This window comes from Salmo salar, chromosome ssa09 (genome assembly GCF_905237065.1).
Source record: "Salmo salar chromosome ssa09, Ssal_v3.1, whole genome shotgun sequence".
NCBI classification, from domain to species: Eukaryota; Metazoa; Chordata; class Actinopteri; order Salmoniformes; family Salmonidae; genus Salmo; species Salmo salar.
The window spans coordinates 44,275,122-44,303,114 of record NC_059450.1 but is presented as its reverse complement, the minus strand read 5'-3'; the positions used below and the strand labels follow the sequence as shown (position 1 = coordinate 44,303,114).

The 27,993-nt window shown below is 41.1% G+C and overlaps 1 protein-coding gene across 1 annotated transcript in view; it reads left to right on the top strand.

Moving 5' to 3' along the window:
- The first annotated feature begins 20,024 nt into the window (after positions 1 to 20,024).
- The window catches only part of sntg2 (syntrophin, gamma 2), a 132,667-nt gene continuing 124,698 nt past the window's right edge, over positions 20,025 to 27,993 (top strand). The window contains exon 1 of the mRNA XM_014211539.2: positions 20,025 to 20,456. Coding sequence (XP_014067014.2) covers positions 20,388 to 20,456 — 69 coding nt within the window. The 5' untranslated portion in view covers positions 20,025 to 20,387. The remainder of the gene's footprint in view (positions 20,457 to 27,993) is intronic.

Below are 27,993 nucleotides of genomic sequence, written 5' to 3'. Positions count from 1 at the left end.
CATGATCTCAGTATATATACACCTGTTCTGAAAGGCCCCAGAGTCTGCAACTCCACTAAGCAAGGGGCACCACCAAGCAAGCGGCACCATGAAGACCAAGGAGCTCTTCAAACAAGTCAGGGACAAAGTTGTGGAGAAGTACAGATCAGGGTTGGGTTATAAAAAAATATCAGAAATGTTGAACATCCCACGGAGCACCATTAAATCCATTATAAAAAAATGGAAAGAATTTGGTACCACAACAAACCTGCCAAGAGAGGGCCGCCCACCAAAACTCACGGACCAGGCAATGAGGGCATTAACCAGAGAGGCAACAAAGAGACCAAGATAACCCTGAAGGAGCTGCAAAGCTTCACAGCGGAGATTGGAGTATCTGTCCATAGAACCAATTTAAGCCGTACACTCCACAGAGCTGGGCTTTACAGAAGAGTGGCCAGAAAAAAAGCCATTGCTTAAAGAAAAAAATAAGCAAACACGTTTGGTGTTCGCCAAAAGGCATGTGGGAGAATCCCCAAACACATGGAAGAAGGTACTCTGGTCAGATGAGACTAAAATGTAGCTTTTTGGCCATCAAGGAAAATGCTATGTCTGACGCAAACCCAACATTTCTCACCACCCTGAGAACAACATCCCCACAGTGAAGCATGGTGGTGGCAGCATCATGCTGTGGGGATGTTTTTCATCGGCAGGGACTGGGAAACTGGTCAGAATTGAAGGATGGTGCTAAATACAGGGAAATTCTTGAGGGAAACCTGCTTTAGTCTTCTAGAGATTTGAGACTGGGACAGATGTTCACATTCTGGTAGACTATCTGGTAGGATATCTGGTAGACTATCTGGTAGGATATCTGGTAGACTATCTGGTAGGCCATCTGGTAGGCCATCTGGTAGGCTATTTGCCATTCTGCCCAAACAAACAATCCACAGCTCAATTTTATAAGAAGCTAGTATTTTGAATATATTATTTATGTATAGGCAATAATAATTATATTTGGCAAATGTAATTAAATTTCGGTTAGGGGAAGCATATCTTCACTTAGCCTGCATTTACCAACATCAGTGTGAAAGTAACTGGTGTATTAAACAGCTGGCCGGAGGTTTACAAGGCCTCGTTCAAAAACTGACATCAAATTCAAAGCAATAAGCAAACAGCCTAATTGGCTAACCCGGCAAAGCAAACTGTCTGTCTCTGCTCTCGGCTGAGAGAAAGGCGTGCAGGATAGCAGCTTACCTAGGAGTGATAGCTTACCAATAGGCTAAACAGCAGTTGTTTTTTTAATCAGGATTGGAATGATTTTAGTCTACTTCTATGTAGCTTGTACTTTAAAAAAAATGTGGGTCTTGAGATAGGGTATAGCAAATGCTGCCCTGCCATACCCAACTGATGCACCTGCCCTGGGCCCCCCGTAATTTACACTCTAGACAGACAGACAGACAGACAGACAGACAGACAGACAGACAGACAGACAGACAGACAGACAGACAGACAGACAGACAGACAGACAGACAGACAGACAGACAGACAGACAGACAGACAGACAGACAGACAGACAGACAGACAGACAGACAGACAGACACAGACAGACACAGGGTGTCAACTCCAAATGGAACATCAGAATAGACAAACAAAAGTGGGGTTGAAGGTTAGGTAGCCTCAGTTACCGGAGGAAACTACTGGAAATAGACATCAGCAGAGACTCTGAGAAATAGACATTAGAATAGTGAAATGGGGGGAGATTCCAGTCAGCTGACGTCCCAAGCCCAGGTCATCACCTGCACAATGATTCCCATGGCAACCAAAATGCCCCCCTGACAACGCTGCAGCCACCCCAGAAGCCCCTTGTTGAATCAACAAGTTCTCCATGGAGACGATTAGCTCACGTATTTTATGTTGGCTGGTGGGGTGGTTCTGAAAACACCACACACACACACACACACACACACACACATCCACCATAGCTAAGAAATTCTGCCACAAAGTAGGCTACTAGGATAAATATATTCTGTCCATGTAATGTATCTGTCTATCTCACCTTCAGCAGATGCACACGCCCGGCCCACACAACAACGAATGACAGATGTGCGCGGACAGCAGGGGCTTGAGATTCTGCGCGCAGCCTATGGAGACTTCAACCATGATATCATAAAAATAATGCTTTATTTGTCCAGTGCCTTATTAGTGCTTATTTTCTTGGGAATATGCCACCTTTAAATAGGCTATACAGAACTTAATTGGCCAGTTGGGGAACACCTTCCCATGAGCAAAAGCATATAGTTTGCCTAAAAAAAAGGATTTGTGTGGTTTCCTGATATAATATTCTATTACAGTGCATTCGGAAAGTATTCTGACTCCTTCACTTTTTCCACATTTTGTTATGTTGTAAAATGTATTACTTTCTTTTTTCATCAATCTGCACACAATACCCCATAATGACAAGGCAAAAACAGGTTTTTCGAAATGTTTGCAAATGTATTAATATAAAAAACTGAAATATTACATTTACAGTAGTATATTCATACCCTTTACTCAGTACTTTGTTAAAGAACCTTTGGCAGAGATTACAACATTGAGTCTTGGGTATGACACTAAAAGCTTGGCACACCTGTATTTGGGGAGTTACTACAATTCTTCTCTGCAGATCCTTTCAAGCTCTGTCAGGTTGGATGGGGAGCATCGCTGCACAGCCAGGTCTCTCCAGAGATGTTCGATTGGGTTCAAGTCCGGGCTTTGCCTGGGCCACTCTTGGAAGGTGAACCTTCACCCCCAGTATGAGGTCCCGAGTGCTCTGGAGCAGGTTTTCATCAAGTATGTCTCTGTACTTTTATCTGTACTTTCCCTCGATCCTGACTAGCCTCCCAGTCCCTGCCACTGAAAAACATCCCCACAGCATGATGCTGCCACTATCATGCTTCACCGTAGGGATGGTATTGGCCAGGTGATGAGCGGTGCCAGGTTTCCTCCAGATGTGACGGTTGGCATTCCGGCCAAAGAGTTCAATCTTGGTTTCATCAGACCAGATAATCTTGTTTCTCATGGTCTGAGAGTCCTTTAGGTGCCTTTTGGCAAATTCCAAGTGGGCTGTCGTGACTTTTCCTGAGGAGTGGCTTCGGTCTGGCCAGTCTACCATAAAGGCCTGATTGGTGGAGAGCAGCAGAGATGGTTGTCCTTCTGGAAGGTTCTCCCATCTCCACAGAGGAACTCTGGAGTATGTCAGAGTGACCATTGGGTTCTTGGTCACCTCCCTGACCAAGGCCCTTCTCCCCCAATTGCTCAGTTTTGCTGGGTGGCCAGCTCTAGGAAGAGTCTTGGTGGTTTCCAACTTCTTCCACTTATAAGAATGATGGAGGCCACTGTTTTCTTGGGGACCTTCAATGCCTTGACACAATCTTGTTTCAGAGCTCTACGGACAATTCATTTGACCTCATGGCTTGGTTTTTGCTCTGACATGCACTGTCAACTGTGGGGCCTTACATAGACAAGTGTGTGTCATTCCAAATCATGTCCAATCAATTGAATTTACCACAGGTGGACTCCAATCAAGCTGTGAAAACATCTCAAGGACAATCAGTGGGATGCACCTGAGCTCAATGGGATGCACCTGAGCTCAATTTCAAGTCTCATAGCAAAGGGTTTGAAAACTTACAGTTGAAGTTGGAAGTTTCCGTACACCTTAGCCAAATACATTTAAACTCAGTTTTTCACAATTCCTGACATTTAATCCAAGTAAAAATTCCCTGTCTTAGGTCAGTTAGGATCACCACTTTATTTTAAGAATGTGTTATGTCAGAATAATAGTAGAGAGAATGATTTATTTCAGCTTTTACTTCTTTAATCATATTCCCAGTGGGTCAGATGGTTACATACACTCAATTACTATTTGGTAGCATTGCCTTTAAATTGTTTAACTTGGGTCAAACGTTTCGGGAAGCCTTCCACAAGCTTCCCACAATAAGTTGGGTGAGCTGGTGTAACTGAGTCAGGTTTGTAGGCCTCCTTGCTTGCACAAATTTTTTCAGATCTGCCCACAAATTTTCTATAAGATTGAGGTCAGGGCTTTGTGATGGCCACTCCAATACCTTGACTTTGTTGTCCTTAAGCCATTTTGCCACAACTTTGGAAGTATGCTTGGGGTCATTGTTCATTTGGAAGACCCATTTGCGACCAAGCTTTAGCTTCCAGACTGATGTCTTGAGATGTTTTTTCAATATATCCACATAATTTCCCTGCCTCATGATGCCATCTATTTTGTGAAGTGCACCAGTCCACCTGTACTGTGGATATAGTTACTTTCGTACCTGTTTCCTCCAGCATCTTTACAAGGTCCTTTGCTGTCGTTCTGGGATTGATTTGCACTTTTCGCACCAAAGTACATTCATCTCTAGGAGACAGAATGCGTCTCTTTCCTGAGCGGTATGACGGCTGCGTGGTCCGATGGTGTTTATTCTTACGTACTATTGTTTGTACAGATGAGCGTGGTACCTTCAGGCGTTTGGAAATTGCTCCCAAGAATGAACCAGACTTGTGGAGGTCTTGGCTGATTTCTTTTGATTTTCACATGATGTCAAGCAACGAGGCACTGAGTTTGAAGGTAGGCCTTGAAATACAACCACATGTACACATCCAATTGACTCAAATGATGTCAATTAGCCTATCAGAAGCTTCTAAATCCATGACATAATTTTCTGGAATTTTCCAGTACAGTATTTCTGTTGTTTATTTGCAATAAATCTGCAAACATTTCTAAACCTGTTTTCGCTTTGTCATTATGCGGTATTGAGTGTAGACTGATGAGGAAAAACAATTATTTGATGAGGAAAAAATATTATTTAATCAATTTTAGAATATGGCTGTAAAAAGTGAAGGGATCTGAATATTCTCTGAATGCAGTGTACATGTTTATGAATCATACAGCCAAATTTCAAGCCAAATTGTGACGTAAACAATAATCAACTAGTCCAGTGCCTTCAGGAAGTCTTCACATCTCTTGACTTTTTCCACATTTTGTTGTGTTACAGTCTGAATTTAAAATTGCTTTATATTGATATTTTGTGTCACTGGCTTACTCACAACACCCCATAATGTCAAAGTAGAATTATGTTTTTCGAAAGTTTATCAAAATGAATTGAAAATGAAAAGCTGAAATGTCTTGAGTCAATAAGTATTAAACCCCTTTGTTTTGGCAAACCTAAATAAGTTCAGGAGTAAAAATGTCCTTAACAAGTCACATAATAAGTTGCATGTGTGCAATAAAAGTGTTTAACATGATTTTTGAATGACTACCTCATCTATGTACCCCACACATACAATTATTTGTAAGGTTCCTCAGTCAAGCAGTGAATTTCAAACACAGATTCAACCACAATGTCCAGGGAGGTTTTCCAATGCCTCACAAGAAAGGGCACCTATTGGTAGACAGGTAAAATTAAGAAACTGACATTGAATATCCCTTTGAGCATGGTGAAGTTAATAATTATACGTTGGATGGTGTATCAGTACACCCAGACACTACAAAGATACAGACGTACTTCCTAACTCAGTTGCCACAGAGGAAGAAAACTGCTTAGGGATTTCACCATGAGGCCAATGGTGACTTTAAAACAGTTACAGAGTTTAATGGCTGTGATAGGAGAAAACGGAGGATGGATCAACAGCATTGTAGTTACTCCACAATACTAACCTAATTGACAGAGTGAAAAGAAAGAAGCCTGTACAGAATAACAAATATTAGAAAAACATGCATCCTGTTTGCAGCAAGGCACTAAAGTAATACTGCAAAAAATGTGGCAAAGCAATAAACTTTTTGTCTTGAATACAAAGTGTTATGTTAGGGACAAATACAATACAACACATTACCGCATACCACTCCATATTTTCAAGCATAGTGGTGGCTGCATCATGTTATGGGTATGCTTGTAATCGTTAAGGACTGGATACTTTTTCAGGATAAAAAAGAGATGGAATGGAGCTAAGGACAGGCAAAATCCTAGATGAAAAACTGGTTCTGTCTGCTTTCCAACAGTCCATACAATGTATATTTTTGTGAAATGCAGACTTCATATGGTTTCCAGAGCTCTGTTAACTCTACTGTGTGTGTCAAAGAGTGGAGGGTGTGCTGATGCTGATGCTGCTGTCACTTCTCGTGGCTGGAGTTCTTGGGGGAGATATACGGCAGAGCCATCGGCAGTTTGTTTACGACTGTGCCAAGTTTTCCTCGGACCGCGGCCTGCCCTGGAGCGCTGTCAGATCAATAGCCGGGATGATCAGAGACCTGTTCCCTCAGCTAGCTGGTCAGTCAGATCTTTTACCTTTATTCAGCGATTCTTAAACATTTTCAGCTCGAGAAATTGACCATCCTCCAGTGACCCAAATCGTCCACCAACAACCAAAATTAAGAAGAAACTATTTGTGATTCTAGATGTATTCTCATAATTTGTGACCCTCCTCTGACATGCCCAGGGCACACGTTAGGTCCCAAACCATAGTTGAAGAAACCCTGCCTTTCTAATATTGATATATTACATGTTCATTTCCCCTAGATTGGACTTGCCCAAAATGCTTTCCCTAATCTCTGATTGGCTGACAGTGTTTGCCCCGCCTCCCTCCTGCTCACCACAGCACACTCATCCACTTCCTGACAGACAGCTGTGTCACTAGGTGTGTGCCTGTGTTGATGAGATGGTATATATTGTAGTGTATTTGGCTATGCCGGATTAAGTGATATGACATGCTATTCTATAAAATCCTTTCTCTGTAATTAATATTACCTGATTAAACTAATCATGTAAATGTAATTAACTAGAAAGTCGGGGCACCACGAAAGAATGTTTATAGAGCTGTTATCTTCCGAATAAACTCTTAAAGACCTAGTAATATTTTACATCAATAGCAGTCAATATTAATCGTCACTTTATTTCAGTCTCATCTGAAAGTTGTAAATTCTTGGTTATATTCACGAACCCTGGCTAACAAGTTGAATCAGCAATACAAAATTGGGTTTAATTATTTATTTACCAAATACCTAACTAATCACACAGAATTACATATACATAGAATACAAATTATGTCATACAGAAAACGTCCCTGGTGGATGGAACCTGTATGAGGCTTTTTACACAAAGAGAGGGGGTTGGGCTTGAATGAAAGAGCGGGAAGACTGAGGAACAAAGGGAGAAGCTGTGCTATCGTAAATCCAGTATCTTATGCATTATAAATTACCGCCCATTTGGAAAAGGAAAATGCAATAAATATTTACTCTGAGCTGCGCTTTGGTAGGTTGGTCGTAGATGCTGGCCGTGTTGGCCAACAGAGATCTTCCTGTCCTCAGAAGAATGTCTCTGGTGGTAAATTGGATACGTTGTAGTATCTTCGTTGTGTGTTAGACTGGATACGTCGTCCGTCCTTTCCTAGCCCACGTTTACAGCGGCCGCTGCTAACTCAACGGCTAGGAGGTATCACTTCTGTAGTGAATAAGAGTTCAAAGTTCATACCATACACAACCAAAGCTCACGCTGAGGTTGGCTTAGTTCTGTACTTGACATGTTAGTCCTTTTTAACGCAGAGGCTGCAGACCTCACGCACCCGGAACACAGGTTACATTTTCGTCAAGGGCTTATATAGTGGAGGGGGAGAAGGGTGTGATTCATAGTTTATAACCCATGTCTCTTCACAGAGGTGGGCCACTGATTGAGCAGGGCTCTAAACTTATGAAAACACAATTCTCTCATTTGGAAGCTAAAATTACATTTAATCTTATCACAAATAGTTTCAAATTCAAACATTTAATTTGAACAACAATTCCATGTGAATCTGATAACTCGAATGTGTAGACTTTCCCAGATACAGTTTATGTCGTCCTGTCATCAGTCATGATGTCTCAGAATACACCCGAACAGACATCATATACATTAAGTACCAACGCATATTTTCAACTGTTTCTATTACCGAAATATGGTTCCTTTCCCCCCACTTGTTTGATGTTCCCAGACTCTTTATGTTTAACAAAGGCTATTCAAGAGTCCTTCAGTAGAGTCAGAGAGAGAGGGAAGGGAGAAAGGTATTTATGGGGGGGGGGTCATAAACCTTACCCACAGGCCAACGTCATGACAATATACACAAAGTTCTGTTGACATCATCTAGGCAACTGCTGCTATAAGCTGTTGTGGGCGGAACCAGTCACCTGCCAATCAGACAGAAACACCTGGAGGTGGAAGTATCCACTACACCATTCCCCCTGGCACAGGTGATATAGAACGTGTGTGTGAGGTTCCATTCTCTCTCAGGGCGATGATGAGGGTGTTCTGTCTTTCAGTCTGATGATGAGGGTGTTCTGTCTCTCAGGGTGATGATGAGGGTGTTCTGTCTCTCAGGGTGATGATGAGGGTGTTCTGTCTCTCAGGGTGATGATGAGGGTGTTCTGTCTCTCAGGACGATGATGAGGGTGTTCTGTCTCTCAGGGCGATGATGAGGGTGTTCTGTCTCTCAGGGTGATGATGAGGGTGTTCTGTCTCTGGAAGAGCTCCGGAGGCTCAAAGAGGAGGAGGGGCCACAGGGGTCAGAGGTCAGACTGAATATACCACAGGACCGCAGTCTGGACAGACAGGTAGACCCACACTCACACACACCACTGTGTAGTGGAGTACTGTAACTATGTAGTTCTACTGTTTCTCCAGGAGGGGGCAGACCTTGTCCAGTCTACTGTGAAAGCCAGAGGAGAGCTGCTGCTGGGGAGACTGTTGAAGGAGAGCTACTGCTGGGGAGACTGTTGAAGGAGAGCTGCAGCTGGGGAGACTGTTGAAGGAGAGCTGCAGCTGGGGAGACTGTTGAAGGAGAGCTGCAGCTGGGGAGACTGCTGAAGGAGAGCTGCAGCTGGGGAGACTGTTGAAGGAGAGCTACTGCTGGGGAGACTGTTGAAGGAGAGCTGCAGCTGTATGACCTACTGGAGCTCAGTCTGCAACATAACCCTCACCACCGGGGAAACCCTACACACACACACACACACACACACACACCCTGAACTCACACACACACCAACAATCTCACCGGGGCCACACACACAGCCAAACCCAAGAGTAGGTGAGAGGGTCTGGGCAAGAGGCTGGGGTTACACACACAGCCAAACCCAAGAGAAGGTGAGAGGGTCTGGGCAAGAGGCTGGGGTTACACACACAGCCAAACCCATCTACAGTGGTTCCTCCTTTAATTGTTGTGATCTGACACTGCGAGACTTAGAGGTACCCAGCATCACGGCTGCATTTCTCCAGACCACCACAAGGTGGAGTTAGAGCACTCATTATGCATTTGAGTCCCAAGGTTTTTATATGACCAATCATATTGAGTGGTTCCAATGACGAATTTGATGCGAGCCACCCGTCCCTGGTGACTTTCTTCAGCAAAGATGGCTGACAAAACATTATGGTGGAAACAAATGTAAGTAATTGTAACGTCATAATGAGTCAAGCAAAAAAATGTAAAATTGACAGGAATATGTTAGTCAAATGTTTGTGCATATTTTTTTGTCATAATGTTAATTCACGAAAATCACTATTTAGCAAGTTTTGTTTTTCAGCCATATCCAATACCAGGTGTATAAAACTCCATTCTTTGAATGATGTTGTGTCTGCATGTATGTATTACAATTATACACTTCAACAGTGTTTACCACTCCTGCTCCTGGGACATCAATGATTACACATTGTAACTACGCAATAGACTAGAAACATGATTCAAGTGAAGGCTGATTTGTAATTCATATATACAGAATAAAAAACAGTACATCCTGCCAGCACGCCCACAAGCGAGCCACTCAGGCGGAGAATGAAGTGTGGAAGAGGGGGAGGAACGAGATGGGAGTAACAATCCAGGCTATTTCCTCTGAGACCTGCATAATAATGTAATGAAAGAAGCAAGGAGCAGGTTTCGAACCCTCAACATTCTAGCCCGAAGTCCAGCACGCTATTGACTGTGCCCAAATGTATTATTTGGGTTTGGGGTCGATTGTGGCTTAAAACACTTTATCTATTGGAATCTTTAACATGTGGAAAGGGGAAAAGTATTATTATTAGTTTTTCACAAGTGTAGCAGGATGGGCTATTAGCTGAACAATAGACTATTCAACCTTTACTAAATAATTGTCTAATAGCCGAGCTAGGTGTGAAACCCCCCCCCTCCCCAACTTGAGCTAGGTGTGAAACCCCACCCCACCCCCCTCCCCAACTTGCAACAAATAATTTGTATATACCTTTCCACATCTACCTACACACTACACACCTACACATGGTTAATGTTCTGAAAAAAAAATATATATATATTGGTCATGGCTCCCAAGTGGCGCAAGATGGGCAAGATGCTTTACTACAGTCCCTCGTTCCAATTCAGGATGTATCACATCCGACCGTGATTGGTAGTCCCATAGGGTGGCGCACAATTGGCCCAGCATCATCTGGGTTTGGCCGGGGTAGGCCGACATTGTAAATAAGAATTTGTTCTTACCTGACTTGCCTAGTTAAATAAAGGGTAAATGTAAACAACAACTGGCGGCAACCGCAGCACAATGAATAGGAGGTGAACAGTAGGAGGTAGGAGGAGGTGAACAGTGGCTGGTGCTGAAAATATAGCTAACTTGTTATGCAAGTGTTGCACACCAACAGATGGAAAAAACCTACACCAGTCGAGCAATTCATTTCAACAATAATCTTCATTTTAATTTGTCTTTACAAACAACAAGAAGGCTTATCTGGAGTCTATTTCTTCGAAGCCTAGACCTATATAAAATAACTTAACTGGCTGAGGTAAGCTATGAGGCTTAACAGGCTAATAGAAGTAGGATTTTTTTATTAGGCCTACTTACAATTGCAACTGCTCAAAAATGTAGCATCCTACATAAAACAATAATTTAAAGAAAAAAAGTCTGCACATTCGAACTAAAACAATGTAACTAATAATGAAAAGTGCACATTTGTAAATACCAAACTCTAAAAGTAATTGGAAAGGTAGATACAAATTATGTGTGACGTGGTTACAATAAAGAATGAACAAGATGTAAACAAGATGCTGTGTTTTTATTTACAGTTGTGATTGACAACTGGAGGCATTTTGAAAACAGGTTTTCAAACACTTGTTTTTCACAACTGTAGCAGGTGTAGCCCATCATGCAAATGTTTCCTATTAGCAGGACAATAGACTTTTTATAGCATGGTTACTGTTGTGAAAATCCCGCAACTTGCAATGTATTCGATGCTTAAGTTCTCTAAAGTGTTACATTTCTAACTCAAAACAGCAGTCCAGTATTTCTTCATCAACATCTTTATGCTTTCGTTAATAAACTAACAAGAAAAAAAGACTTAATAACACTGGGAGAAAGCTTACTAATGTTAATATGGTCACATAAAGGAAAATGTCACATTGTTAACAATGCATTTGATGACAACAATGGGATGTACAGTATGAATGATGTACTCAACTAATTATCAAGTCATATTTTTTAAGACAAATTGCCTAACCAGTTACAAAAATGCTAATTCAAAAACAGTTATTCAGCAAAGAGCCGGAATGCAAATCAATCAAATCAAATGGTCAATCAAATCAAAATGTATTTGTTACATGCTTGTAGACTAACAGTGAAATGCTTACTTACGTGCCCTTACCAACAACGCAGAGAGAAAAAAAATACAAATATTAGAAAAATAATAACATGACGACAAGGTTTTATGGCTTGGGAGTAGAAGCTGTTCAGGGTCCTGTTGGTTCTAGACTTGGTACAGCTTGCCATGCGGTAGCAGAGAGAACAGTCTATGACATAGGTGGCTGGAGTCTTTTGACAATTTTTAGGGCCTTCCTCTAACACCGCCTGGTATTGAGGTCCTGGATGGCAGGGAGCTCAGCCCCAGCTCAGCCCTAGTGACTACCATCTGTAGTGCCTTGTGGTCGGATACCAGGCAGTTTCCATACCAAACGGTGATGCAGCCAGTCAAAATGCTCTTAATGGTGAGGCTGTAGAACTTTTTGAGGATCTGAGGGCCCATGCCGAATCTTTTGAACCTCCTGAGGGGGAAGAAACATTGTCGTGCCTTCTTCACAACTGTGTTGGTTTGTGTGGACCATGATAGATTCTTAGTGATGTGGACACCGAGGAACTTGAAGCTCTCGACCCGCTCCACTACAGCCCTGTTTGTGTGGATGGGGTTGTGCCCGCCCCCCCCATTTCCTGTAGTCCACGATCAGCTCCTTTGTCTTGCTGACTTTGAGGGAGAGGTTGTTGTCCTGGCAAAACACTGCCAGGTCACTGACCTTCATCCTACAGGCTGTCTCATCATTGTCGGTGATCAGGTTTACCACTGTTGTGTCGTCAGCAAACTTAATGATAATGTTTCGGTGTCATGATGAACAGGGAGTACAGGAGGGTATGGATCAGTGAAGCAATTTTTATTATTTTGGCTCTAAACTCCAAAAGTTTGGATTTGAAATAAACCAATGACTATGAATGTGAGCTTTATTTGAGTATGTTTTTATCCATATCAGGTGAACCGTTTAGAAATTACAGCCCTTTTTGTACACAGTCCCCCCATTTTAGGAGACTAAAAGTTCTGGGACAAATGCACCTGTATGTGTATTGAAGTAGTCAAAAGTTTAGTAGGTCCCATATTCCTACCACATAATGATTACACCATGCTTGTACTTTCTAAACAGTTCACCCGATATGGATGAAAACACCCTTAAAACCTCTTAGGGATAGGGGGCAGTGTTTTCATGGCCGGATGAAAAACGTACCCAAATTAAACTGGTTACTACTCTGGCCCAGAAACTAGAATTTGCATAGTATTAGTAGATTTGGATAGAAAACACTCTGAAGTTTCTAAAACTGTTTGAATGGTGTCTGTGAGTATAACAGAACTCAAATTGCAGGCAAAAACCTGAGAAAAATTCAACCAGGAAGTTGGAGATCTGAGAATTGTAGTTCTTCTTTGGAATGCCTATCGAAACTACAGTGTCTGTGGGGTCACGTTGCACTTCCTAAGGCTTCCATTGGCTGTCAAAAGCCATCAGAAAGTTTTTTAATTGTTGTCCTGTAACCGGGCAGAGAATAGTAGCTCAGTCAATGAGTGGACTGCCTATGGACAAAGGGATTGGTAATGCGCGATCCCGCGAACGCGCCTTTCCTTATTTTTCTTCTGGAATGAATACGCTATTGTCCGGTTGGAATATTATCGCATTTTTACGTAAAAAATACCCTAAAGATTGATCGTAAACAACGTTTGACATGCTTCTAAGAACGGTAATGGAACATTTTTACTTTTTGTGTCTCGAATTGCGCTCGCGCATTATACCTTTGGATAGTGACCTGAACGCACGAACAAAACGGAGGTATTTGCACATAAATATGGATTATTTCGAACAAAAACAACATTTCTTGTGGAAGTAGCAGTCCTGGGAGTGCATTCTGACGAAGATTAGCAAAGGTAAGAGAATATTTATAATACTAATTCTGAGTTGAGGTGACCCCAGAACTTGGCGGGTGTCTGTATAGCTTGCTTTGATGGCGAGCTATTTACTCAGAATATTGAAAAATGTGCTTTCGCCGAAAAGCTATTTTAAAATCTGACACAGCGGTTGCATAAAGGAGAACTGCATCTAAAATTCTTAAAATAATTGTTATGTATTTTGTCAATGTTTATCATGTAATAATATGTGTGCTCATTGTGCTCATTCACCGGAAGTTTTGGAGGCTAAACATTTTCTGAAAATTTTCTGAACATCACCCGCCAATGTAAAATGCTGTTTTTGGATATAAATATGAACTTTATCAAACAAAACATACATGTATTGTGTAACATGATGTCCTAGGAGTGTCATCTGATGAAGATCGTCAAAGGTTAGTGCTTCATTTAGCTGTGTTTTGGGTTTTTGTGACATATGTCCTTGCTTGGAAAATGGCTGTGTGGTTATTTTTGTCTATGTACTCTCCTAACATAATCTAATGTTTTGCTTTCCCTGTAAAGCCTTTTTGAAATCGGACAATGTGGTTAAATTAAGGAGAAGTGTATCTTTAAAATGGTGTAAAATAGTTGAAATAAAATAATGATATTTTTGCTGTTTTGAATTTCGCGCCATGCAATTTTGTCAAACGGATCGTTAATGGGATCCTGTCTCGAAGGGGTCACTAAGAGGTTAAATTAAAGCTGACATTCTGCACTAACCTCATACGCATTGTATCATATCATTTTGCTCCTCCCTATATGCAAACAAAGATTCAAGAGGGAAGTTCTGGTGGTCAGGTCTGTACAACGCTGGTCTGACCAATCAGAATCCATGCTCCAAGACAGTTTTTATCACGTGCCATGGAATATGTTCCGGGTCGACTCTGGGGATAACATCAATGAATACGCCGACTCAGTCACCGGACTCATCAAACAATCATAGATGATGTAATACCGATGGTGTCTTTCAAAACTGTGGATTGATGGCAGCCTTGTCTAGAAAATGAAGGAGAGAGATGCTGCTTATTAACACGACAAGGACAAGAGTATGGTTAACCTCTCTGGGGTAGGTGGGACGTTACCGTCCCATCAGGTGAAATTGCATAGCTCTAAAATTCTAAATACACCATTCGTAATATTAAACATTTATGTAAATACATGTATCTTACATCATTTAAAAGATTAACTTCTTTTTTATCCAGCCACTGTGTCAGATTTCAAAAAGGCTTCACGGCAAAAGCATACCATGCGATTTTCTGGGGACAGTGCCCCGCACACACAAGTATTACTAGCATTTTCCAACCAAGCATTTTCCAACCAAGCATTAGCGTCACAAAAGTAAGAAATAACAATAAAATAAATCGCTTACCTTTGAAGATCTTCCTCTGGTGGCAATGCCAGGTGTCCTAACTACTTAGTGAATGTTCGTTTTGTTTGATAAAATCAATTTTTATAGCCTAACACGAAACATTTGTAAACCGCTTGCGTCGTGATTTCCATCTCGTTCAACTTTGGACGAAACTTTCTTGGTAATTACACACACAAAACAAATGTTTATCCAGTCATGGTTGGTTTCATTGCAATCCTCTGGTTGTTCCTAACACAACTATACTTGATGGTTTTTTTCCGGGGACGTATTGACTGAAACAAACCGATTTGAAGACAGCAATCAATGACCTCATTGCGCACCAATGGTAGGACCGGTCTACCGTTGATTGACTGTATTTTGGCCCAATGACCACTGATCATCTTGAAATCTAGCTTGGAAGATAGCCAATGAGCTAAGGTAAACGGCAATATGTAATGGTTATACATTCGAAAGACCAGCCTTTGTCGTAAACTCTGGCGTAAAAGAGGTTCATTCGCCATTGCAAATCCTACTTGACGGAGCCACGAGTGTTACGCATATCAGTACATAGTCAATAGCATTTTCAGCAAGTTTATATATTTAAATTATGGCTAATACATCAGGAAAAGCTAAAACAAAGTCTAGGTATACAGATTTAACCCAAATTATAGAAGAAATTGATAGAGAAAGCGAGACCGAGTTGCTTGAGGAAGATGAATCTTTCAGCGAAGCAAGTTTTGACGGAAGACGGAAAACATGTTTCTGCATGGAGAGGATGCCATGCTGGACTGATCAGTTCTAATGCTAATGTCATTGTTTGAAATTAATAATATCAAATATTATTAATTAGAGATTTTTTTTGAGATTTTCTTATATTATTTGCAATATATAAAAATATCATCAGTAATGAAATGTGTAAAGTACACACTGGCTATACTGTGTGTGTGTGTGTGTGTGTGTGTGTGTGTGTGTGTGTGTGTGTGTGTGTGTGTGTGTGTGTGTGTGTGTGTGTGTGTGTGTGTGTGTGTGTGTGTGTGATATATTTTTTACATTTGATTTACATAAACATGGAATGGAACAGCACTTCACCATAGTGATTATGTTCCCTGTACTATATATAATACATATCTGTTTATTTTACCTGTTGATACAGGGCTCATACGTGAAAGTATTCTTACTGATTTTTGTCTTTCGTTCACAGTGATTCTGATTATAAGCCACCAATGTCTAGGTGTCTAGGTGTCCATCCCCCTTTGAAGCTGGTTCATCCAGCCGGACCCCTGCTGTCTCCGGCTCCACACCTACCCGGCCATCTACAGGTGTGAAGTCAGTGACAAAGAAGCGGAGGTGGGGAAGAGAGAAACCTGCAGACAGAGGGCCAGAGGGTCATTGGCACTCTGTGTTAGAAGACGATGTGGAACCAATTCCACCAGTTTTTAGACCAAAAATGCAGCCAGGACCTCAACTCGACATGACCGCAAAGTACAGCTCCCTTCAACTTTTTCAACTGTTTTTCACCTCATCAGTTGTTGATTCCCTGGTGTCGAATACCAATAAGTACGGGGCTAAGAAGCAGGATGGAAAGAAACAGGCATGGAAGCCCATTTCCATGTCAAACCTTTTCTGCTATCTTTCAATGGTCATTTACATGGGGCTGGTGAAGTTCAAAACTCTAAGGGACTACTGGAAAACATGAGCAACATCATCAACTGCCTTTCCCCATGACTGTCATATCTTGTAAAAGGTTTCTGACTATCTCACGGGCGCTTCACATCTGTGACCCAGAAGTTGATGGGGAGAATGACAAGAAGAGAGGCACACCAAGGTTTGATAGGCTCTGCAAGATCAAACCTCTCTACCCCAACATTGTTGAGGCCTGCAAGACCTATTTTCAGCCTGCCCAGAACCTATCCATCGATGAGAGGATGGTAGCCTCAAAGGCCAGAATCAGCCTCAAACAATACATGCGTAACAAACCAACCAAATGGGGTTACAAACTGACTTCATGCTCAAGGTCATGTACCTTGCTCATTTTTGAAGTTATCTGTCTAATACTTTGCTCAGCTATTGTTGCCATCTTATGTTCTTCATTCAAATCCTCCCCAGCATACTATATGTATGTTAGGGCTGTTCTTGGTCAGTTGAAATATGATGCAGCAACAATAAAAAACAGAAAACGTATGTTTATTTCCTTGAAATTCACATTTCCACAAAATTCAGAGTGTTTGCTTTCAAATGATACCAAGGAAATTCATATCCTTGCTTATGGGCCTGAGCTACAGGCAGTTAGATTAGGGTATGTCCTTTGGCGGAAGTTGAGAAGAAGGGGGGCTACCCCGAAGAAGTTAAACTACGAACACGGACCTACATAGATCGATCAAGATTCCGAGACACAGGTATAGGGACAAAGTAGAGGAGAAATTCAGCGGGTCGGACACAGGCATATTTGGCAAGGATTTCCAATGATTACTGATTACAAAAAGAAAGCCAGTCACGTCGCGGAAACCAACGCTGCCCTACCAGACGAGCTAAACACCTTTTTCTCACGCTTCGAGCATAACGACTCTGAGTTGCAGAGGAGAGCCCCTTGCGGTTTCCATGGAGGACATGTGTAAGTCATTCAAGTGTGTTAACCCTTCCAAGGCAGCTGGCCCAGACGGTGTGTTTTCGGACATTTTCTCTCTCTTGCTCAGGCCGTTATCCCCACCTGCTTCAAGATGTCCACTATCATCCTAAGTGCCCAAGAAGGGGAAAGTAACTGACCTGAATGACTACCGACCCATAGCACTCACTTGCTTCGAGAGGCTAGTCAAAGATCACATCACCTCCTCTATCACCGACACACTTGACCCTATCACTCGACCCTACCGCCCCGACAGATCCACGGAAGATGCAATTGCCATTGCACTGCACACTGCCCTCACCCAGCTGGACAAAAGGAATGCGTATGTCAGGATGCTGTTCATTGACTACAGCTCTGCCTTCATTTCCATAGTGCCCTCTAAGCTCAACATAAAGCCCACAGCCCTGGGTTTGAACTCCTCCCTATGCAACTGGGTCCTGGACTTCCTGTCAGGCCGCCCTCAGGTGGTGAAGGTAGAAAACATGACCTCCTCCACACTGATCCTCAACATGGGGGCCCCATAAGGGTGCGTCCTCAGTCTCCTCCTGTACTCCCTGTATACCCACGACTGCATGGCTTCACACAGTTCCAACTCCATCATCAAGTTTGCTAATGACACGACAGTAGTGGGCCTGATTACCAACAACGATGGTGTGGTGCCAGGTAAACAACCTCTCCCTCAATGTCAGCAAAACAAAGGTGCTGATTGTGGACTTCAAGAGGAACCAGGCTGGGCACGCCCCCATCCTCATCAATGTGGCCAGCATGGAGATGGTCAAAACGGAAAATTCCTAAACATCTCTGAGGAGCTGAAATGGTCAAAAACTGAAAATTCCTAAACATCTCTGAGGAGCCGAAATGGTCAAAAACTGAACATTCCTAAACATCTCTGAGGAGCTGAAATGGTCAAAAACGGAAAATTCCTAAACATCTCTGAGGAGCCAAAATGGTCAAAAACTGAAAATTCCTAAACATCTCTGAGGAGCTGAAATGGTCAAACCACATTGACACCGTGGTGATTAAGGCATGACAGCGACACTTCAACCTTCAACACGAGGGCTCTCAAAATGTTCTACAGTTCCACCATCGGGAGCATCCTGTCGGGTTGCATCACAGCCTGGTATGTCAACTCCACCGCCACTGACCACAAGGCTCTACAGAGGGTTGTTCGCTCAACCGAACGCACCATTGGGTGCACACTGCCTGCCCTCCAGGGACCTCAGCCAGCTCAACCACAGCCTGATTCCATCACTCAGACGCAGACCGTATGAGAGCATCATGGCAAAAACTGCACCTTGCCAAGCAGTTGCCATACCAAGCAGTGATGCAGCCAGTCAAGATGCTCTCAATATTGTGCAGCTATAAAACGTTTTGAGGATCTGAGGGCCCATGCCAAATCTTTTAAGCCTCCTGAGGGAGAAGAGGCATCAGAGCCAGAGTAGTAGGATTCCTCTCCCATAGAAAAATCTTGCTATTTGCAATAATGGAAGGATTTTCAGAGTTGACATGTTAGACTGCAGTGTTTCATTTTCGCTTCAATAATTGAAATAACACCTCAAGTACTTCCTCTCATCAGGTGCATCGATTTATTTTTTTGTCAAACTGCAAAAAAGAAAATCGCTTGCACCATTTAAACAGGCTTCCAGCTGGCAGTGCAAATGAATCCCCCAATTTCAGAATCCCGGGCTGAATCAAACATATAGAACCTGAGACGACATAACTGTCTTGAGTATGAGGAGAGACATGCTAAAAATAGTACCAGATTGGTTGCAGTGAGAGTGATCCATATCATGGACAGTCAGGCTGGAGAAGAGGGATCTGTTTTCTATTTGAGGGTGAGGGAAATGTGGAAAAAGGTGAAAAGCCCTTCTGCAGAGTCACACATATTCTAACCTCCAGGGTATTCCGTAGACGGCAAAGAATATATTGTAAACTATATCCTCCTGTATTATACTTTCTCTAACATCTTTATTCTATTCTACTGTCATTTACTTTATGTTCATTCTTATCTTTTATTATTTCTTATTGTTGTTGCATTGTCCAGAAGGAACCTGCAAGTAAACATTTCGCTGGATGTGTATCCTGTACATATGACTAATAAAACGTGGAACTATATTGCCCGTACATCTTTTATTGTTAGAATTCGGGGGAATTCACAGCGTTGTGTTCTCTTCCAAAATTCATTCGTATCAATGTTTTTCAAAACAACAATACATTTGGTTCATGGATTGAATGTGTAAGATACATTTCAAGGTCTGCTGCAGAGAGTCTTGGACGTTTGAAGTCTAGTCCTGCTCCCTTTGAAATATGACAAAATCAACATTAATTTATTCAAAATCTAGATGTTAATCATGTCCTTTATTATTGAGAGGAATAACTCATAGCCGTATGGCTGTAGTTCTGTTGATTAGACACATAAGGCCTACCTAACCATTTTAATCATGGAAATCCATGCTTAATAAAATATTAGTATACATTTTTTTTATCATATAAAATGAATAGAATTTCTTACAATGACAACAGGTGGAGACAGCATACAGGCGGTGTGTTGTGCGCCTCACCAATCACGACACAGAATGCAGCGAGGAGCAGCGGCAGCTGTTTTAACCTCACTTATGGATTCATCTATCTAACATTTTGAGCTGTGCATTTATTTTCAGATAGTTACCCATTTATTGCGTGACTATCGACCAGATCTAGAAACACCATCGGGAAATGTCACCGAGCGACTAGATAGTGCACTGTTGAGCGAAGTAGTCTGCCTGCCTACCTTTGAAGTCTACCCCGTTGCGCACTGGCTATACGCTTGGTCAGTCTGCCCGTCCGTATGCTTCTTGGTGAATGGGACGTTGTAAAACGGCATTAACCGAGTATTGTTGGATAAATGACTCACTCATGAAAGTCTCTTCGAGGTCTGCGGACAGAGCCAGCGGCTGTATGGGAAATGAATGTGGCCGGGAAACAGCTACCGGAACAGATAGAGCGTCCAGCCAGCCTCTTGGTTCCAACTTGGGCAAGTACAGGCTCTCTCTGCCTTTCTTTAACGTACTAAATATATATTTTGTTTAGTTTGTTTAATCAGATATGCCCCAGTTCCGCTGGAAAGAAAAGGTCAGGGTTTATACAAAATATCACATCAGTAGATCATTGCCCCATGGATGCTTGAGAAGCAGGAAGTAGGAGAATTATAATGAATATAAAGAAAGTTGTTTTTATTTGACCTTGACACAATCTATTCTGCATTCATTGCGTTCCTATATTGTTATTGGATGAATACTTCTGTTCCTATATGGCTTGTGGTTATCAATAATCGCCTATTTGTCCTCCTGCAACGCTATAGGTAAATAAGATGATCAAAGTAGGTTGAAGTTGTGATTAAAAAGTACATAATGAACCTTTACCCTATTCTCAACCTGCTTGTAGAGCATGTTTTGACAGTGGATTTAAAAGTTGATGTGAAAACAATCTTAACTTGAATTTGATTGGTCAACTCGGCCCTCCTGCATCAATTTAAATCATTTGTATTCTTTTGGGTTTCTGCAGTTCAGTCATGGCTGTGGCACTCTAATTTAGCCCAGTCAGAGGGCTGTAAGAAAACTCGGGAGTTGGTCCCCAAAGATATGGGATAAAAGGCTGGAATTCAGTTGGTGAGGGATTAATGTTCCACTATTCCTGCTAGTACTGTAGAGACCTTGAAGAGGAGGAATATTAAATAAATAGTTAAAATGTAAAAAGACTAAAAAGCAATACTTTAAAAAAAAACAATTTGGGGACCAACCAAGTGGTTCATATCTCAGTACTGTGGAATAAGAAAAGGGTACTATATTATAACAAATACTTAATTTAGTCAAACGTATGATTCAATTGTTGACAACACACTAGATTATGCATCATAACATCCATTGTCCACTGAGATCAAGGTTCAAGCCACCAGTCTGATATTTCAGTCCCTCCCCTCCCCCCTAACGTGACCTTAATGACCAATACAATACATGTTTTTTTTTTTACTTCTTAATAATTCCTCCTTATATTCTTCCATTATTGAAAGTGAATTTCCCCAATTTATTTGTTTCTATAAAACAACCCTCCAATATCGTACAGACCCGCAGTGATGAAAGTTGTATTTTTGATATAAGAGATCCACAGTTCCTACATCCATTTTTTTTTAATGTATAAATTAAATATTTATTTTGATATTACAGATGGTCAGTCCTTGCATCCATAGCTCTGCCTATACATTTGAGAGTGGTTACATTTCTCCAGACTCATCCCTCAGTTTTTTTCTTTCTACCAAAACAAAGGCAGGGTTGGCATTTTGTTATGGTTTCTAGGTTTAAAAGGTTGATATGACCTAATCATAAGTAGAGTGGTAACTTCAGACACACAAAAAAAGATAGTAGCGTATGAAACATTAGACAATAAAACATTCATACGAACAAAAGTGAATAACAGAAGCATTGTCTTCTGTTATGAATCTCAGTAATGATTAAAGGTGTTTAACCATTCATCTTCTTCCCACGGGATCAACAGCCCCTATTTCCACAGATGCTCTGGTTTTTTTTAGGATAATTACAGAGACAATTGGATGTCTGTATGCCATTTTGTTGTTTATATGTTCTAAATTGATTAGATGTTCTATTGCTTTTCAATGTGAGCCTCTAAACTGCCCTGGTCTGCCCTTTAAACTTTTTTAGAATTACGTTTACACTCTTTTTTTGAGATGACTCCATGTCCCACGTCCTATAGCTGTAGATTCAGCCATAAGGCTCAAGCCCAATGAATGGGAAAGATACTATCTGATCTAGTCATGTAAATGAGTTAAGTCTTAAGTGTCATGGGATGGGCCAACCTGGCGCTCATTAAGTCCCATCACTTCAGTTACATTCTCCAAGGAATGATCATCCATTGTGAGGTATATTAAATGTTCAACATTCCTGGCTGTAGTGCCAGAGGCCAACCAGTATCTGTACTATCAAACCATGTTCTAATCTGCCTTCAGCATCTGATCTTTTTGGTTATTATTCTTTAATGAAACACCTCCTTTGATTTATGCTGTAATGAAAACTGTGATGTACATGGGGGGGAAAAAAACCATGCAACTCCCTCTGGTCAAAGGCCTGGAGGTTCCTCTTAGCATGGAACATAATTACACCCCAGTGGAGTGTGAAAGTCGATGGAGTTGTAGCCAGGAAATCAATCAGGCTTAATATTAAACCATGTGAGTCCTACTGACGTTTCTGTTTGGAAAATGTCATATCCACAGCCACCTTGGTGGCTTTTAACTTGACTCTCTATTATACTGGCTGTAAGCGATGCAATCTCAACCAGATAATGATTCTCCTATATATGATTCCTATAAGATCACCTAGGCTGATAGCGATTTTAAATCCTTTCCTGAGATGTTTACTTATCAAATAAAAAAATGCAACTCCTCCACTGCATTGTTATTAGTGACCCACAACATTTTCATTTTGTTCTAAGGCAGAGACCTCATGAATTTGAATGATGTCCTATGCATTTCAAAATGAGATTTTTATTTTTTTAATCCTCCTTGCCTTCTCTAAAAATTGGATCTTTCCGAAGTGTTTGCGCACACCAGGTTCTACTGATTTGCATAATACCTGTTTAACCTCGCTGTCATATTGCTGATGATGTGTGATTATTGTTAATATTATATTTACTGTGTATCATTATGCTGGATTGTATTCCCCTTGAATTCCTGAATGATCACAGATCACAATAGGTGTACTTTTGGTGTAATTTTGACAGCCCCAAATTGTATTACAATTTAGGATATTCCCTTAAAATTGTAAACAGATTATGCTTGGCCCTCAACTGAGCATCGCTTCGCTGACATTATCCCTCGAGGGAAGGTTTGAATGACCTCCAACCAGAGGGAAAGTTTAAATGACCTCCAACCAGAGGGAAAGTTTAAATGACCTCCAACCAGAGGGAAAGTTTAAATGACCTCCAACCAGAGGGAAAGTTTAAATGACCTCCAACCAGAGGGAAAGTTTAAATGACCTCCAACCAGAGGGAAAGTTTAAATGACCTCCAACCAGAGGGAAAGTTTAAATGACCTCCAACCAGAGGGAAAGTTTAAATGACTTCCAACCAGAGGGAAAGTTTAAATGACCTCCAACCAGAGGGAAAGTTTAAATGACCTCCAACCAGAGGGAAAGTTTAAATGACTTCCAACCAGAGGGAAAGTTTAAATGACCTCCAACCAGAGGGAAAGTTTAAATGACCTCCAACCAGAGGGAAAGTTGGAATGACTTCCAACCAGAGGGAAAGTTTAAATGACCTCCAACCAGAGGGAAAGTTTAAATGACTTCCAACCAGAGGGAAAGTTTAAATGACTTCCAACCAGAGGGAAATTTAGGTCATGCATTTTCCCTTGACTTCCAGAAGGAGATAACTATTATTCAAACCTTTATGTAGTTCATCTGAGTTCATCTGTATCCACCTGAGTTCATCTGAGTTCACCTGTGTTCTACTGAGTTCACCTGTGTTCTACTGAGTTCACCTGTATTCTACTGAGTTCACCTGTATTCTACTGAGTTTACCTGTATTCTACTGAGTTTACCTGTATTCTTCTGAGTTCACCTGTATTCCACTGAGTTAATTTGTATTCTACTGAGTTCACCTGTATTCTACTGAGTTTACCTGTATTCTTCTGAGTTCACCTGTATTCCACTAAGTTAATTTGTATTCTACTGAGTTCACCTGTATTCTACTGAGTTCATTTGTATTCTACTGAGTTCACCTGTATTCCACTGAGTTCACCTGTATTCCACTGAGTTCATTTGTATTCCACTGAGTTCATTTGTTTTCTACTGAGTTCATTTGTATTCCACTGAGTTCATTTGTATTCTACTGAGTTCACCTGTATTCCACTGAGTTCATTATGATTCCAGACTGAGATCATAAAGGGAAACAGATGAAAGACCAAGCTTGACAAAAGCACTGATTACGACACCTACTAAGGACACCCAGTACTTTTCATGTATCCATATCCTTTTGTGAACATATCTATCCATTGCTGCATGTGAAATAGTGTGTATTTGCTTTAATAATTAATTATGACAAATGTTAAGAAAATGTTGAAAATGTAATAAAGTAATGCCTTTTCAAATAAGTTACGTTACACGTTATGTTGGCTGACGTTGTGGGGCGGCAGATAGCCTAGTGGTTAGAGCGTTGGCCTTGTAACCGAAAGGTTGCACGCTCAAATCCCTGAACTGACAAGGTAAAAATCTGCCGTTCTGCCCCTGAACAAGACAGTTAACCAACTGTTCCTAGGCCATCATTGTAAATATGAATTTGTTCTTAACTGACTTGCCTAGTTAAATAAAGGTTAAATAAAAAATGTAATAAAATACTTGACTCTATAAGCTACAATGTTTGATTCCCATACCGCTTTAGGAAGTAGATGGGATGCAATCTCTAGATAGCACAAATGTTTGATCCATACCTTTTTTAAAGTTGTAGAGGAGGGTCCCATTCTTTTTCAAAGACAGTTTGGAATTTAGGTCATGCATTTTCCCTTGACTTCCAGAAGGAGATAACTATTATTCAAAGCTTTACGTAGCGACTAAGGAAAAACGCATCTGGACAATATACATGAGAGGGGACACAAGACAATAATTATATCTGGCATCCTCTCTCTAGGGGATGCAGATGGGGTGAAAAGGAAGCGTAAATTGAATCTTGGCATCTTATTAGTGCAATAAGCCAATGACTGCAAATAATATCTACCTAAATGGAGGTTTTCACTATGTTTGTCCTTGGAGTTTTTTTTTTGTAGTAATGTACCACCAAACATGATGTTAACAAGCCCGAAAACAGCCACACATTAAAAACCACAGGGAAGTGGTTCAGTGTCGTAATGACAACATTGTGGGTGAATGGGTGAGGGTTGCTGAATGGACATGAATAAGAGCACTGCCACAATCTGTACAAATAAATAAGTATAAATGAATTAATTCATCAATAAAGTTCTCACCCCAATAGAAACATATTTTATAATAATAATTGGGTGGGTGCTTATATTTGTTCTATTTCACACGTGTAGAAGTACGTATTAATACACATGTGTAAATTGCAATGTGTTTTCTGCATATCCCAACTCCCTCTGAGACACCCTCGGAGAGTGGAGTCAAGACCAGGGTCACCATTGTCCAGCGTCCCTGGAGTGATTATAATTCAGTGACTTGCTCATGGGCACATCGGCAGATTGTTCACATTTTTGTCTTGGGGATTCGAACTAGCAACCTTTCGGTTACTGGCTCAACGCTCTCACCAAAGGCTACAATAACAACATTATGAACTGGGAGGAAACAGAGCTTGGCGGTGAAACAAAATATACTGTACATTAAATATTCATGACTTTCAGGATTCATGGTAACACTGGTCTTATCTTGACATAGAACAAATTTCTTCTGGTAAACAGTCCCACACCAGTGTCACAAATGATTACAGTGTTGAATAAATATTTCAAATAATAGATTATATCTATGAAGTGTTTATGTAAGAGGTCTTAAATGCTGATGCATTATGGGGCAGCTCATTAGGGTAAATACAGTAACACTTTATTTTACAGACCACTGCTTAGAACGTTACTTAGAAATGACTTATTAAAATGCTAATTACCTAATAACTGCACAGTAACTACACTTCCTTTTACAAACACCATGTTCCATCTGGTTCCAGGTAGGTAGCCGACAAATTGTTTTGAATCATTTTAATAAATTCCATCATCACAGATTACAGAATGATTATGGGGTTTAGTGGAGTACCGTTCATAGAAGTGAACACATAAGCTTGGTTCAAATACCCATACTAACATACTGTATATTACATACTTAATGAGTATATACTACATACTATATACTATTAGTTCATTTTAGTATACTGTAAACAAAAGGTATCCTTTCAGTTGAGTGTACTAGCGCTTCGCCTGTCTACCGGAAGTTGATGCTATTGTTATGCAACCTCTTGCTAGCTTGTTAGCATAACAAATGACTAGCTAAACCCTTCATAAATCCAGAGCATTGTCAGATGTAAGTCCAGAGCGTTGTCAGATTGTCCGTTCGTAAATTCAGAGTGTTTCGCTCTCGGAGCGTTCAGAGCACACACAGGACACTCTGGCCGAGGAGTAGGGTTGATCCGAGCTTTCAACGGCAGCCAAGCACCCAAGCTAACTGGCTAACATTGGCTAGCTACTTCCAGACAAAAATTAGAGAACACCTCACTCTGACTATTTTACTCGCCATAGCAGAGCTGGTTAGGCTGTTTTCATGTTATCCAGCGCGTTGGTGACTGTAACTGTGCTGCTGGCAACAATTGAATTTTTTTTGGCCTATGTTTACTGACACCAGCCATATTCAATGAGCATTCGTAAATTCATGAGTTATTCTGCGCGAGAGTGCTCTGAAATCGGAGTAGATAGCCGTTGAATCGCATGACTATAACACTTAGCTAAGAATTATGTAAATAATCAAGTCATTAAACTTTGGGTAGTTAGTTAAATAGCAGACAGTTAATATTCTGCCTGGCAAGTTCGATGTATTAGTAGCCAACTAACATTAGGTAACTAGCTAACATGTACATACTGCTGTAATGCTACGCAGTTCGTAAGGATAGTGTAGCTAACAATTTTATTTTTTATTTAACTTTTATTTAACTAGGCAAGTCAGTTAAGAACAAATTCTTATTTACAATGACAGCCTACCCTGCCCAAACCCAGATGACACTCCCTATGGAACTCCCAATCACAGCCAGATGTGATGCAGCCTGGATTCAAACCAGGTACTGCAGTGACACCTCTTGCACTGAGATGCAGAGTCTTAGACCACTGTGCCACTCGGGAGCACAAATGTAAGGGATGCTGCTACTCTATGAGAAAGCTTATTAGGTTTCCTGAAAACACAAATGGCATTAACAAAGATTACGAGTTTATTTTTCCAATTCTAAATAATTGAGATTTGTATGAGACTTTAACGTGAAGTTAATTCTTATGAAGTAACATGTGGTTGAAAACCTAAAAGTTCAACAAATGTTTGTAAACCTAAATAATATTACACAATTTAAAAAAAAATGTATTATCACCTGCGGTTGCGAACCCAGAATCTCAGCAGGGGAGATGAAGAAACACAAGTACATGATGGAGACCTATGACAAGATCGGAAGTCAGGGTGCATTCCATGTCTCTCTTCTCCCACCACCAGGGTTCTGGTTACTGGGTCTTGTGATGTGTGAAGTGAAGGGAGGCTTCTTGTTGTGAACCAACCTGGACTCAGGGGTAGACAGAACATAGTAACTGTAAATCTGTGACAGTCAAAGTATTATTATATGTTACGTTTCGTATGGTATGTATTCGTTTGTGGATGTCCGTCATACAATTCGTACGATATGTCATGAATTGGAATTCGTACAATATTTACGAATTTGTAATACGTATGATATGTGCGAATTCCAATCCATAGCTAGGTGGCTAAGTGGCTAACGTTAGCTAGGCTAGGGGTTAGGGTTAATGGTTAGGGTTAAGG